Raw genomic sequence first — 15117 nt, 5'->3', positions numbered from 1 at the left:
TTCAAGTTCAATTTCTAAAGAGCAACATTAAATCCAAAGCTCTGTGTGTTTTGATTAAGGTAGTCTGGCCTTGGTCGGCCACTTGATTAAGTCCCCTTGATCAGAGGCCACCAGCTGGCAGGCTTCTTCCCCATGCGGCTCTTCCCACTCCTCGCCCACCTGCACCTAACTTTCCATTCCTAGGAAACTACTGCTTGATTTAAAATGGGGCATCAATGGACACGCTATAAATTTAAAATATTTTTAGGTCACAGTAGAGTGTGGTAGTTAAAAGCCTGGGATCTGAAGTTAGATCCGAGCTGAAACTATAGCCTTATCATTAACTAGCTGTGTGACCTGTGTGTGTGTGTGTGTGTGTGTGTGTAACCTTTTGAAGGTCACATCTTCTCTCTGTGCCTCAGTTCCTTATCTATAACACATGGATACTGAAACTTCCCAAAAAGGGATGACTGAATGAGCTAGCATACAGGATGCTTGTGGTATGGTGTTTGTTTATATAGATTTATACCCTGCCTCAGTCCTATAAACCCTGCTGCCTTTCCTCTGATCATCCTCTCATCCCCCTCATCGTTGTTAAGGTTAACAAATCTCTAGCGTTTATGATCGAACTCTGAAAACCTGGGAGAATCTCCCCCTTCCTCCCCACCCTCCCATCCCTGTAACTCAGCCTCTGTGGTCAGCAGGGTTTAAGGAAGCCACAGCAGAGGATTCTGGGAGTATCCTGAGAGAAGGACTATCATTACAGCTAATACTAAGGGTCAGGTGACTGTATTGGTGGTCCCCTGAAACAGAAGCAATGACACACTTAGCTACCTGAAGGCAGAGTCTAAGCAAGGCGGCCCTCGGAGAGGAGGCTAGGAGGATGGTGAAGCCAGGGCACCAGGGGGCAGATCACGGCCTGGCCCAGGGATGCAGAAGGAAGCAAGTTCTGCCTTGGTGCTTGCTGTGACTTCTTTGCCCTATATCCTGTCTCTTCTGTGTCCTTACCATGTTCCTTCAGAGGCTCAGTGCCAACAGACTGAAGGCCTCCTGACTCTGGTGGGAGTGGAGGGGGATAGGGAGGTGGCGTCTCATGAACTTTCAGGCTGAAATCTCAAGTTCTTTGCTCTCATTCCAGGGGGATGTGCACGTTGCCCTCTAGCTGGCTGACCCTCAGCCTCCTTCTTAAAAGGACCTTTTGTGATTACATCAGACCCACCTGGCTAATCCAGGATAATCTCCCATCTAAAAATCCTTAACTTAAGCACATGTGCAAAGTCCTTTTTACCATGTAAGGTAACATAATTCCAAGGATTAGGACATGGATGTCTTCAGGGGACCATTATTCAACCTACCACAGAGGGGCAATGCGTAACCCAAAATAATACGTGACTAATGGTGGAATTTCAAGCAGTCACATAAAGAAGTTCTGTTGTGTTTTGCATTACTCTAATACAAGGGGCATTTCTATTTTGGAACAGAATGACCACGCAGCAAGCCTTCCTCAGAGGTCAGGGTCTCGAGCAAGGCTGGGGGCTCACCGGGCTCAAGCTGAGACAGCTGGCTCCAGTCCTCTCCCGCCTCTGGTAAGAGCCTCTGGGGCTCTTGCTTCAACTGGACTCAGCCTTCTACAGCTGACAACATTCTCCTGGCACCACGAACAGTGCCAGCTGAGGGGCTGCCAGAGCCTCCTCTCAGCCCTGACCCTTCAGCTCTAGGCAAGGAGGGAGTGTGGGGGAGGGGATGCACCCTCAGGTGACAGTTGGCCTCCAAGGATCCAGTGAAGGATGCTCCACTCTTGGTCCCCTTCCCTCCACACTTCCTCCTGGGCTGACCTTTCCCCAGGCTGACCTCTGGCTGCCCTGTCCTCCCATCTTACCTGGTGAGATTCCTTTGTTGGCCCCTGCAGGGAACACTCTTTGCCTGTTAAAAGAAGATTTGGGGAGAGGGTAAGGCTTAACTCATGAACAGTGGCTCTTGAATGATGAGGTTATAGGCCCAGTAAAAGCTAGCAAACGGAAGGGGTGACCCTCCCAGCTCTTCACCTCATCTGACCATCAACTCAGGTCACTTGTACGACTCTGGCTGCAAGGAGCATATGGGGCTTTAGGGAGCTCTGGAAATGAGCTCATGAGGGATGGGGAGGTTTCCAGAGCCCCCCACGCCCAGCATGGGACCTCCTGGTCCACGCCTCTCTTCACTCTCCATCCTAAGGGCCAGGGCTTTGTTGCCAGACCCTTCCAGAAACTCTCTCTTACACACACACACCCACTATCCTCAGGGGCAGTGAAACCCCTGCTGGAGGCATCGTATGGAGGATTTGTGGGGTGTGTATGTCTGTGTGCTGGGGACAAGGGTGATCCTGAGTAGGACAAGAACTGATCACTCGATTCAACTTGAGAGAGGGCCTACTCCACCACCAAATCCATGGAAAAGTGTCTCCCATGCATTTAGCCCTGTGCTAGCCTCTGAGAAGACACTGCCCCTATTTCTAGGTGCTACATCCAGCTGATGAGCTCAAGCTACCATCAATGAACCATTCACTTACTAATTATTTCATCCAATAAACCTTTCTTGCATACCAGCTGGGTGTCAGGCCTGCTGGACCCACGAGTCAGGGAAGGTGGGAAGAAGAATGAGAAATGGCCTCTCCTGGAGCAGGAGGGTCACTCTGCTGAGCTGGCCAGTCAGCATGGCAGCTGGCTGAGAGCAGGCCAGCGCCTGTGCTGATGACAATGGCAGTGAAGGCAGGACGACCAGGCTGTGGGCCAATGGAGGCCTCTGGAGGTAGCACTTTGCCAGCTCCCCCTGTGGAACTGGGTCCCAGCCAGTACCCCTGCTGTCTCTGCTCCCCACCCAGCAGTGGGGCATCACCCCCACCCCAGCCTCTTCCTCTCCTGGCAAGAGGCCCTGCCTCCTGCCCATTCTCTTCCTGAACCTGCCCTTATAAGGCCACCAGCTCAGGAGACGTGTGTGTTCTGTGTCCTCTGGGAAGTTGCCCACACGGCGTCATCCACTGTTTTACTGCCCAAGATTTTTAACCTATGATTTTTTTTTTTATTTATTTATTTATTTATTTATTTATTTATTGTCATTAAAGGGATGTTTTAAGCCTTTGCAGAGACATTAACTGGGTGTTGGGTGAAAGCGGAAGGATGGAAGCCAGGAGGCCCTGGACCCAGGACAGACCAGCCCCAGGCCATGGCTTAATCCCAGTCCCTCAGCTGCCAAACAATCCCATGAGCCTCAGCAGGCCTTGTGCTGAGCACCAGGAAGAGAAGGGAGATGGGGATTCTCTGGAAGACTGGTGCTGGGGCAGTGTGGGCAGCCTCCAGGTGGAGGGGTGATGCCCGGTCTGCAGGAGCATGAGCCTGGCTGAGGTACATAGAAGGGGACACAACTTAGTACAACTGAGACCACAGTGGTTGCTCCAGTGTGCTGGAGGGCCGCCTTCTCCATTTCCTTGCACCTATTCCATTCTATTCTGAGGCCACAAAGCCATCCCCAATTTTTCTTAAGTGACACCCAGTGACCTTGGAAGACTTTCCCCCGCTGGCTGTGGGCCTTCTTAGTGTGTCGAGATGCCTTGTCCTCCCCTGACCAGAGGGTGGGCACGTCACCCACACAGGGCCAGGCCGAGTCTGCAGTGTGACCTTGGAAGCTGGAGCATCCTCATTCGGGCTGCAGCTCCAGAGGGCTGGCCATAAGCAGCAGCTTCTGCTAGGGCCCCTTGCCGCAGCTAAGCTCCTATCCCTCCCCAGCCAGGGGCTCTGGCCTTCCCATGGAGCCTGGGGCTGCCCCAAGACCTCCTGATAGAATCCTGTCCTCTTGAACTTGGTCGAGGGTAGCTGCCCTTGCTGATGGCCACAGCACTCTGATGGAGGCAACGAGAGAATCTGATTAAAGGCAGCGGCCACACGGGGCAGAGAGTGTCCCGTCACTCAGGGAAACTCATCAAAGGTCTAAGACTTAAAGTGGGAGGACGGTTCTCACGGAGGGGTTTATCTCCATCAAGGGGCTTATCTTGTGGTCCTGTAACTGCCCAAGGGGCTGCTTCCTTCATTCCTCTGTGAAGAACTGGGCACCAGCCCTGAACCTGGCTTGTCTCTCTGACCTGGATTGCTGGCCCAGCTGGAATGTACTCCAAAGCATTTGTTGAATAAAGACAGAAGAAGGAAAGGAGGGAAACCCATGAAATTAAGCCCACAGAGGGATGGCCCCTGCTGAAAGGTAACTGACTTCCACACTGGTTTCACCAAAGTGCCGGGGAAAGTGCTCCCCAGACAGTATTTTTTGTTTGTTTAAGATTTTATTTATTTATTTGACAGACAGAGATCACAAGTAGGCAGAGAGACAGGCAGAGAGAGAGAGGGAAGCAGGCTCCCCGCCGAGCAAAGGGCCTGATGTGGGGCTCGATCCCAGAACTTTGGGATCATGACCTGAGCCGAAGGCAGAACTTTAACCCACTGAGCCACCCAGGTGCCCCGATCCCCAGACAGTATTAAGGGAAGCTCTGGGTCTTGGGAGAACACCGTCAGTGTGGTGATTTCAAGGGACAAAGGCAGCTAGTCCCCATTCCTCAGTGCCCTGCTTCTCAGAGCCTGGGAGGACCACATGTGGAGCCTGGTAACTGCTAGGAGGGTGCCGGTGTTAATCTGTGCAAGGCCTGCTAGTCTCCCAGGAAGGAATAGTGGTCCAAGTTGGTTTGTCACCCCCTGATGTCCTCTTTTGGGGAGCATGTGGTCCCTTTTAGATGGCAGCAGAGCTAAGCAGAGACAAGCATGGATCACCATCCCACAGTCCAGAAGCAGGGACCGCACTCTCTATGGTGGACCAGGCTGTGCTCTGAGGAGAGGAGTGGGCACAGGTCAAGGAAGCCACCACCCCGGTCTCTCCATCCCAACTCTAGGCTAGGTGGGGACAGGTGACCAAGGGATGGCCTAGCTGCAGTCCGGGGCTGTTTTCTGAGTTCAAGCTAGGTCACTGTTTCTGAAGCTAAGTGTGTGGACTTCCCTAGGGTGCAGAGCCTCAAGTTAGAGGTGCTGGGCCAAGCATCATCGGGCTAACACATTTCAGAATGTGGCTGAGAGGTCTCACATGCCTGCCCCTCCACCTTTCCCAGCCTATGTCCCCAAGGTGACACCAGGTCAAGGAGTTATAACCCAGAGACAATGGTGGCAGATGCTCTCAAGGCCCACAGCCCCTCTTTGGGAATCCCAACCACACCATGTAGTCATTGATTATCTCTTCCACCTGAAGCCAGACCAACTATTATTGGCAAGACAATCCACTGCCCTGGCCTAAGGGCAGAAGGCTTTCTGGTTTATTGACACTTGCTGGGGGCTTCGCACCGTCCTAAGCTCCTTCTGCGTCCTATCTCACTCAACTCCCCATAGTCCTCATCAACAGACACCATCTGAGGTTCACATAAGTTAACATCTGTCCAAGGCCATGTGGTCAGAAGGTACTAGTGCTAGAGTTAGAATCCAGGAAGTCTGAGCTGGAAGCTGGAGCATCCGGGTTCTCCTCACCATGGACCTGGCACACACACTCCCCCACCTCACCATACAGCAAGCACGTACACCAGATGGACTAACATCTTCAATGACAGATACAAAGTGGGGCTCAGAGAGGTCATACAACCAAGACAATCTCATCCAGCAAATGGATGGCAGGGATGGGTGTGGGATGAGCATCTCCAGGGCTCCCCTTCTGTATCCTGCAGGACCCCTTGTTTAAACCTGGTAAAGGTCAGGTCTGGACAGGGCCATAGAGATCCAGACTCTACCTAGAGGCTGGCACTGGGGACCTGCCTGGTCCCTCCCTTGGGAGAGGACAGCGGAAGCTGTGCTCCCTGAAGCTCATGCATCTGCTTCTGTTTCCGTTCCCAGCCACTCCTCAGAGAGTTTCTAAAGGTCAGTTTTTTCCCCTCAAATTCAAGTGGCTGGGGAGGCAAGGCCCTAGCTTCCGGACCCTGGAGGCACCACCCCTTCTGGTAAGATGTTCTTCTGGTTCCCATCACTGCGTAATCAGGCCAAGGCACTGAATTGGACCTTTTCCAGTATGCCTTGCTGTGCTCAAATGTAGCCACTCAATGACAGATGCCCAGAGAGATGAGGGCCAGAAGGGACAGGGCACGTATCTCAACAAGAAAGAGATGGCATATTCACATTGGATCACCAAGGACTATTTACAAAGGCTGAAAGGCTACTACAGGGAGAGTGCAAGGCCAATGACACAGACACTCTCACCACTCCTAGGCCTGGAGAGTGAGGGGAGGTGGTCACCTAAGAGGAGCTGTGACTTGGGTCAGCGGAGGGGAAAAGATCAGTCGGGGCAGCCCTGCAGGGAGGGAGCCAGGAACAAAACCCGCTGACATCCCACTCCTCTCTACCCCCTACCTTCTGGTAGTGTCTCCCATCTGACCTGGAGTCAAGGGAGCTCAGGGATCTGACCCCCAAGGGCAGCCTCCTGGGCTACAGATTGTGAGAAAGGGACAGTGGATCTGCAAGGCCAGATGGGAGTCCTGAAGCACAAGGCAGGATGAGGGGCTTGATACTGGCATTCAAGAAATGGGATATCTGGCTTCCATATTCACCACTCAGACACCTCCTGTGGATCCACACTTCCTACAGAATAAGGCCCAAGTTAGCCTGGCATTCAAAGCTCTTTCCACTTAGGTTCCAACCTCCCTCCCTAATGCGAAAGCTACTGGCCTGCTTCACATAATCTGTCTGCACAGCAACTCTATCCAGTAAGTCTTACCATGATGAACGTTTTATAAAGAAACCAACTTTGCCCAGAGGACACAGCAGGCATGTGATGGAGCTGGAGGATGAACCCAGGTCCCCTGATGCCAAAACCAGTCCTGCGTCCTCACTGAGTGATAAGATAAGTGCACAGACTGCTGGACAGTACCCAACTCTTCCCAACCCTGCCTGCCTCCCAGATGGGGTCCCGAGAAAGCGAGGGGGTGGAGAAGGGAACGTGGAAGCTGGGCTTACTGCATGCAGGCCCCTAGGTTCCCAATTCGCTCTCCTAACAATCCTCTGCGGCAGGGATTGTCCTCCTTGTCTGGACTGGAGACACTTTCATTACAGCAAGCTCAAGCTAATTAGCTGTGGTCCCAGAGCAGTTAGTGTCAGAGCCCAGGCTGGACTCCCAAGAGGAGCTGGCTACCTAGCAGACAGAGCTGGCCCTCTGCAGAGCCTCGGTCCCTTCCTTCCACCCCGACCCACTTAGTGAGCTCCCTCCCAGCGCCCCGACAGTCGGGACTGTGGGGTTACGCACATCTACGGAAGGCCGGAAGGCCGCTGTTAGAATGGAAACAGGTTCCTGGAAAGAGAAGTATACCTGGCCAAAGGCATCAGGTTGCATTTAGGGTTATCAAATGGTGAAGGGCCCGGGTGCCCAGATGCAACCATTAGAGCTCAATTCCTTCGTCTCTGTCCGCTGAAAGAAAGCAGGGTGCTGAAAACAATGCTACGCCAGAGGGGGAGACTTATTGGGAACAGTAAGGTTGGAGGTCTGGAATCAGGGAGGGCAGGTCATTGTGGGGAAGCACCCTCCAGGTGTCCTGAGGGCAGCACAGAGATGCAGCCTGGTGTGCTGGGAAAAGGATTCCAGAGGCGTGGGCTTTAGCTCAGGATGGTGTGTAGCATTGCTGTGTGTCTCTAGGTAAGTTACTTGCCTCCCCTCTCCCCGCTACCCTAGAACTTCCCTCCCCCCTCCAGCCACACAAAGGAGGGGTTGCACAGAAGGTTTATACCCTGGTCTAAGACTCTGCAGCCCCACGAAAGGCCTCCTTTATGTTTTGTTAGTTGTTGAAGCGAGTCACCAGAGAGGGGGGCTCCTCCTTTTCATGCTTCCCACTCCAGCTGGGGCCAAATCATGTGGAGATGAGCCTGGAGAGACTGCTCCTTGGGGGTCCCGCATTCCATGCTCTGATCAGGTGCCCACAGGAGGCCTTTCTGCCCACATGTGTGTCTCCTACCAGCACAATTAACATGCCACCCTTATTCCTGGCAAATGACAGCAGCCTGAAGCAGAGCAATTAGGGTGAAAAAGAGGCCCAGCTGCTTGAGCCCAAAGATAAATAAACAGAGGCCCTGTGCGTATTCAGCCGCCAAGAGGAGTGATTCTTCACGGGGTGATTAGCGCTTCCAACTCCAGTCTCCTCCCCTCTACTGAAGGCGGAGAAGTGACCTGTGAGCTGCAGTTATCAGACCCCACTCTTCCCTAGAAGTACCAAGGACCCCCCAGCTCATCACCTCCCCCTGAAAGTCTTCCCTGGTCACCTGCCCAGCCCCACCCCCTGCCCAAACTCCTCTGAAATCCGACAGCCCCGAGTTTTTCTTCTGATAGATCAATTCATTCATTCCTTCTTTTGACATACATTGAGCACCATTCATTCATTAAATAATTAAGCCCTGGGGTGCCTGAGTGGCTCAGTTGGTTAAGTGTCTATCTTCGGCTCAGGTCATGATCCCAGCGTCCTGGGATGGAGTCCCACCTCCTCTGGCTCTCTGCTCAGGGAGAAGCCTGCTTCTCTTGCTCCCTCTGCCTGCTGCTCCACCCTGTTTTTGCTCTCTCTGTGTCAAATAAGTAAAATCTTAAAACAACAACAACAACGAAAAAAGTAAGCCCCTACTATGTTCTAGTCACTGTTCTGGGTCCTGGTGAACAGACAAAAATCTCTGCCTTTGTGGAGCTCAAGTTTTAGAAGGAGGAAACAGACACTAAAGAAGTAAAAGTATAGCATAATAGATGATGCTAAATGTTATGGAGGGAAATAAGGGAGTAAGAAATGCAGAGAAGAGGAAGGTAGATTTTAAGGGATGGGGAGCGGTTAGGAAAGTCCTCAGAATGAAGGTGACATCTGAGCAAAGGCCTGTAGGAGGTTGGCAGTCAGCCAGGGGGCTAAGTGAGAGAAGTGTGCCTGGCACAGATACCTGTGCAAAGGTCCTGAGGTTGGAGTGTGCATGGTGTCTTTGAAGAATAGCAATGAGCCCGGGGGGAGAGTGGTGAGAGATGAACTGAGGGAGGAAATGGGGCAGGGGATCCCGAAAGCACTGAGGCTTTCACTCAAGTGCAATGAACGACCCAAATCTCTGAATGGAGAAGCAATGAGGTCTGGCTGGCTCTTCATTGGATGGCTCTGGCTGCCACATGAGCAGACTGAAAGGAAGCAAGCAGGCAAGTAGGCTCTGGGTGGAATGTGGGAAGTTCTGGCTTCTCCTTCTGCCTCTGTCAGGCAGGCTATAGAACCACAACAGAGGGGTGCCTGGGTGGCTCAGTGGGTTAAAGCCTCTGCCTTCGGCTCAGGTCATGATCCCAGGGTCCTGGGATCAAGCCCCACATCGGGCTCTCTGCTCACCAGGGAGTTTGCTTCCCCATCTCTCTCTCTCTGCCTGCCTCTCTGCCTACGTGTGATCTCTGTCTGTCAAATAAATAAAATCTTAAAACACACACACACACACACACACACACACAACAGAATAGTTTCCAGCGAGAGGGAAGCTTGGGGTTGCAAGGCTTCCAGAATAGGGGGCAAGGAGAAATTGTATGGAGGACTGGAGGGAGCCCAGAGAGTTGGGCTACAAGGCTGCCATGGAAGCTCAGGAAAATGCTCCTTGCTGCAGTAATGTGTGTGTGTGTGTGTGTGTGTGTGTGTGTGTACGTGTGTGTGTGTGTACATCTCTCTGGAAGGATAGACTTTTCAGAGTGGGCCAGTGGGCTGGGATGGAGAGATTTTTAAACCCTGCCTTCTGGGTTTAGTAACCCCTAAGTGTCTCTTTATATTTGCCCCCGCCCCTCCCCAGCACCTGCCTCGTACCTGGTTTGGCCTCCCACACCATACCTTCACTCAGTGGTCACGTCTAGGTGCCAGGATATAAGAGGCTAAGAATCCCAAGTTTTGTTTCCATGTCCTTGCTCTTCCACTTGACTGGCTACATGACTTTGGGTGACTCGTTTCAGCTTTCTGCTGGCTTCTCACCTACAAACAGACATAGTGACCATACTTGCCGAGGGTGGTGGGCTGTGAGAGGAACAACAGAGTCCGACCTGTAAGGTCAGAGAAGATGGGCTGTATTATGAAAACCTCCCTGACACTTCATGAGAGGGAGGGAAATCTGTGAAAATGCAAAACCCCCTCAGGGTCTTCACAAGTGATTAGCACCCTCAGGCAGCTAGCCATTAGATGCCCAGCTAGATCCTAAAGCAAGAGAACTCAGGATAGCTATTTTTCCTAACACAGGGAAAGAGGGAGGGCTGGGTTTAGGGGAATAGGTGAACCACAAGTAGAGATGGTGCAGAAAGAAAGGTAACAGGGAAGGGAGTGTTAAGGAGTCTGGCAGAAACACCCTGTCCATCTCCAAATATCAGAGAAGCAGGGAGGCAGTCCCAGAAAACAAGCATGTGGCCTTGGGTTCAAGGCTGGGGCTCTGCTACTTCCTAGTTGTGTCTCTTCCAATCATGTGACCTTTGGGTGTTTGGGTTTTTTAAATCTTCAAGGGTAGGGGTTTTGCCAAGCTGCCTAACACTTAGAATTCTCACAGAGTTTAAATAAGTCAACTGTGGGAAAGCACACTGTGAACAGTGTTATTATTACTTTTTTTTTTAAAAGATTTTATTTATTTATTTGACAGAGAGAGATCACAAGTAGGCAGAGAGGCAGGCAGAGAGAGAGGAAGCAGGCTCCCCACTGAGCAGAGAGCCCGATTCCGGGCTCAATCCCAGGACTCTGAGATCATGACAGGAGCCAAAAGCAGAGGCTTAACTCACTGAGCCACCCAGGCACCCCTGAACAGCGTTATTATTATGCACAAAAGACATCTCAGAAAAGGCTGCTCTGGACCAAGAAATATCACAGCCCCAGGAGCCAACAGGCCTTGCCTGGGCAGGTCCACACAGCCAGCTGCAAAAGCTGACATGCACAAAGCTCTGTGGGTCACAAGAGCAGATGAGCCAATGGATCTCGAGATTGCAAATTTCAGGGCTGAGCACTAGGCAGGAGGAGTGAGCACAGAAGAGCATGCTCTGAACTGTTACGAAAAATTATCCGTAACTTGGACATAGATGGAAGGACTGTATATCTTTTCAATGTTGTTGTGGGGTAGGGTTGAACAGCTAAGAATTCTCTCAGGAAAAACTAAATCCCTGTTTCACAATTTACTATTGACTAGAGTCCCGACTTTGTGAAGCTACACGCTCACTTGTAGCTGCATAAATAATAGGTAGATGTGTGTATGCAGAGGTGCAAAGGTTTTTCAGTCCAGTACAGAACCACGAAAGTTATGGTTTTATTGTCCTGGAAGTTAACCAGCTTCACCTCTTATCTTAGCAAATTTATTTCAACAGGTCTTTTCCAACTAAAGACACAAATCTCTGTCTCTCAAATGTTCCTCTGAACCAGTTTTCCATTCTTCTGGTTCCTTTGTTAACAACTTAAATAAAACTTTGACACGTGGTAACAATTATACTGTGATGGAATCAGAAAGTGAGGGGCTCTGTAGGCTTCAGCATGAGGACAGTGGTTCTGGGTGCATCGCTTGGCCTCTGGGCCTCACGTATCTCATGTGTCTGCCATTGAGAGAAGGTACCGAACTCCCAGGACTGAGGCAGTGTTGGAGCAGGAAGACGGATGTGAAAGTACTTTGCACATTATTCACAGGATGCCAAAGTCAGGATTTATTGTTGTGATTTGGGCTACTCCAGGGCTGGCAGATGCCAGGTTTCGGAGGGCAGCATTCCGCAGGGCTTGGGATATAGGTCAGGGGCAAAGCCTGCTCCAGGCAGCCCTGACACTAGGCTCCGCGCTGATGTTACATTCTATACTTCTGACGAGGCTGGAATTTCCCACAGGCCTCAGGTCTTCGAAGATAGAGACCATTTAGGGCACTTAGGGCATGGAGAAGCTGAGGACTCGGGTAGGCAGGTGACCAGAAATCAGGATAGGAGTATCCTAAAAGAGGGACAAGAGTCTTCCTCTAATACCAGTTCCCTAAGTAAGACAGCCTCTATGGCCTGGGTTCTTTCAGGACTTCATCATTTGGTTCTGTAGGTGGGGAAGTTTCCAGGTCAGTTGATAGGACAACGGGATCTTTGCCCTTGTTATCTGCACACGTGCACGGTTTCACACATATACGGAAGGAAGTCATTCAGAGGTCCAATGAGCAATGCAGATGGCCAAGGTCGGGAACAGCCAACCCTGCACAGAGGAGGTAGGTACAGGGCCAACAGAGGGGTGGCGGGGGCAGGGGGAGAGGAAAGGCATTCCAGGCCCAGAGAATGGCAGGAGCAGAGACTTGGAGGAGACAATTAACCTGCAGAATGCGGAGGAGGATGCAGTTAGACCTGGTCAGGATTGGGCTCTTGCCTTGAGTGACCTAAAGTCATGGAAGTTAATAATCCACTGCCCACAGGGTGATGGCAAAAAAGGGAGTGGGCAAGGGCTTGCAACTGACTTCTCTCCGCCAGTCCGCATCCTGTGAGGGGTTGTGGGGAGCCCATTCTCTCTCATAGGTGTCACCCCAGGTTCAGCTCAGTTATTGTCTCTACAAGCCATGCCAGCCTCGCCCCCTCCTCAAATGCCTCCATCCACAGATGTTCTGCCTTAAAGGCTGTGCTCACAGAGCCTCCTCCCATCTGTTCCAGCTTTCCCCCATCTCTTCTGAGCCCTGTTTCCATCATCTGAACCTCCCCACTGCAGCAGCTAATTACCCTGCCTCTCTTCTTCACCCTTCCTGGAGTTAAATATTTTTCCTTTCCCTATTTTCCCTTTGTCCTGATTTCTTCAATACTATTTTATTCCACTGTGAGGTTTTGGTCTCTTTTTGTTTGCATACTGACTTTAGCCCTCAGTGGATCAAGACAAGTGTGTGCAAACCTTGGTCTTGGGCTAGACTCTAGGCTTTGTAGACCCCTCTAGCAACTACAGTGACCTTGGGCCTAGCACTGTACAAGACACACAGTAGGTGCCTGATTCTTGCCAACTGACTGGCAGTTTGATTAACATCGCTTAACTCACTCCCAGTAATGCTCAATTATTGGCCCATTCAGACACAAGCCTGGATTATTGAAATCCTACCCCCCAACCCAATCCACTGGCATTGTGACCCACCACCTCTCAGCAGAGCCCAAGTAATTTGAAGGCTCAGACCCCAGCCCCATTGTTACTCTCTGAATTTCTTGGACATGTTCATATCATCACAAGGCCCAAGACCTGCATGTCTCAACCAGGGAGACAGAATTTCCAAGCAGCTTCGAAGGCCAGCCTTATAGACTCAGCCATGGCTCAGCGAAGACTTGGGATAGCCCCTGCTAAAGGCCAACTCAGAATCACAGTTCTGGTGTTGGGGCCACAGGCCCGGGAGTGCCAGGAGGAAGCCTAAGGAGGAAAGTCTGCAAGGACCCCGGCCTTGGGAAGCCGGCCTTCTCCCTGAGCAGCCTCCAGGTGTCACCCTCGATGGCATAGAGCAACGTAAACATGCGATTGACCGTATAGACTGTGTCGCCGCGCACCACCGCCGTGAAGAGCGCTCCCTTGCTGTTGACAAACTGGCCAGGCAGTGCGGTCCACTGGCCCGTAGCCAGGTTGAGGCAGTCGATGGCGCAGTGGAGGAAGTCGTCTTTAGGTCCGTTGCGCACCACGTAGAGGCTGTCGCGGTGGGCCACCATGCAGTGACCGTAGCTCTGCGGACGCCGCAGCTCGGCCACCTGCAGCCACGTGTCCGCCTTCACAGCGTACTCCACCACAGCCGTGGTGTCTGCCGGCCGCCACAGACACACGAAGAGGCGGCCACGTGCCTGGGCGCAGGGCACTCCCGCGGCCGGCTGGGGCAGGTCGGCCACGAAGCTCCAGCAGCCCGTGGCTGGGTCATAGCTCTCCACAGAGCTCATGGGCGTCCTCTGGAACTCGCCGCCGATGGCATAGAGACGGCCGTCGAAGCCGGCCAGCGCCAGGTCATAGCGCGGCTGGTGCGGGCTGGGGAACTCGCGCCACGTGCCTCCCTCGGGGTCGTAGCAGAAGCCCAGCTCCGCCACCTCCTTGCTGGCACCCCGCACGCCGCCCACGATGTACAGCTTGTTGCCCAGCGTGGCCACGCCCGCCAGCAGTGTGCTGGCCTCCAGGGGCAGCGCGGCCAGCGTGCGCCACGTGTCGTCCTCCTCGTCCAGGTAGCACACCGTGCGGGACGCGTCCTCCAGGAAGCCCGGCGCCGGCGTGTGCGTGCTCACGGCCACGTAGCTGCTGGGCCGCAGCGCCGCCACGTAGGCGCGGGCCTCGGGCAACGCTAGCTCGGCCGCCAGCTCGCGCCCGCCATCGCGGATGAAGAGCGCGGCGCTGTGGAACACGTCGTGCAGGCCGAACACTGCGGCCGCGTCGCACAGCAGCGCGCAGTTGTCCGACGTGAGGCTGTACTCCAGGAAGCGCGCCAGCGCCGGCGCCTGCAGAAAGGCGGCGCACTCTACGGCCTGCAGCAGCTCCTCGTCGGCCGCCAGCGCGGGCCGCTCGCCGCGCAGCACCTGCAGCGTGGTGTGGAAGCCGGCGGCGCTCAGCGCGCCCAGGCGCACCTCGGCCGCGCGCGTCTCCAGCATGCCGGAGCGGAACAGACCGCGGAAGAAGCCGCAGTGCTCCACCAGCAGGGCCCGCTCGGCCTGGAAGAGCTGGTCGTCCACCCGCACCTGCACCGTGGGGGCCTCTGGGGCCCGTGGCATGGCGAGCCGGACGGGCGGGGGCCGCCGCCGGGGGGCTTGGATTCAGCGGCCACAGACTCTGGGGCTCCCCCCGGAGCGGAAGAAACTTCCCGGGGGATATAAATATCTCCCTGGCTAAAGATAGTACGGCTCATGTGATGTGGTGGCCGGCAAGCTGGATGGCTGTGGGCCCGCGGGCATCGGGAGATGTGCAGGGTCACTCACTCACTTCCCTATGGGAAATAGAAACAGTAGTGACCCCGTATTGAGTACCGAGTGCATGCAGAGCACTGTGAGGGCCACTTGCAAAGATTTCCCCATTTAACCTGCACTAAAGGTGCTGTGTGTGCTTGTGCAAGAATCCTAACTCTGACCTTGTCTCCTCAGAATGTGACTAATAATAACACCCTTTTCATGGTATTGAGGCAATATCCATAAAAG

The 15117-nt window shown here is 53.3% G+C and overlaps 1 protein-coding gene across 1 annotated transcript; it reads right to left on the bottom strand.

The window, feature by feature from the left end:
• Window positions 1-10939: 10939 nt before the first annotated feature.
• Window positions 10940-14830, bottom strand: KBTBD13 (kelch repeat and BTB domain containing 13). Its single transcript, XM_059180808.1, has one exon. It carries the CDS (start codon window positions 14695-14697, stop codon window positions 13321-13323), a length of 1377 nt encoding a protein of 458 aa, XP_059036791.1. The 5' UTR covers window positions 14698-14830; the 3' UTR covers window positions 10940-13320.
• Between the last annotated feature and the right edge of the window lie 287 nt (window positions 14831-15117).

Source organism: Mustela lutreola, chromosome 7 (genome assembly GCF_030435805.1).
Source record: "Mustela lutreola isolate mMusLut2 chromosome 7, mMusLut2.pri, whole genome shotgun sequence".
Classification (NCBI taxonomy): Eukaryota; Metazoa; Chordata; class Mammalia; order Carnivora; family Mustelidae; genus Mustela; species Mustela lutreola.
Note: the sequence above shows the minus strand (reverse complement) of the source record. Positions and strands in the feature narration are given on the sequence as shown.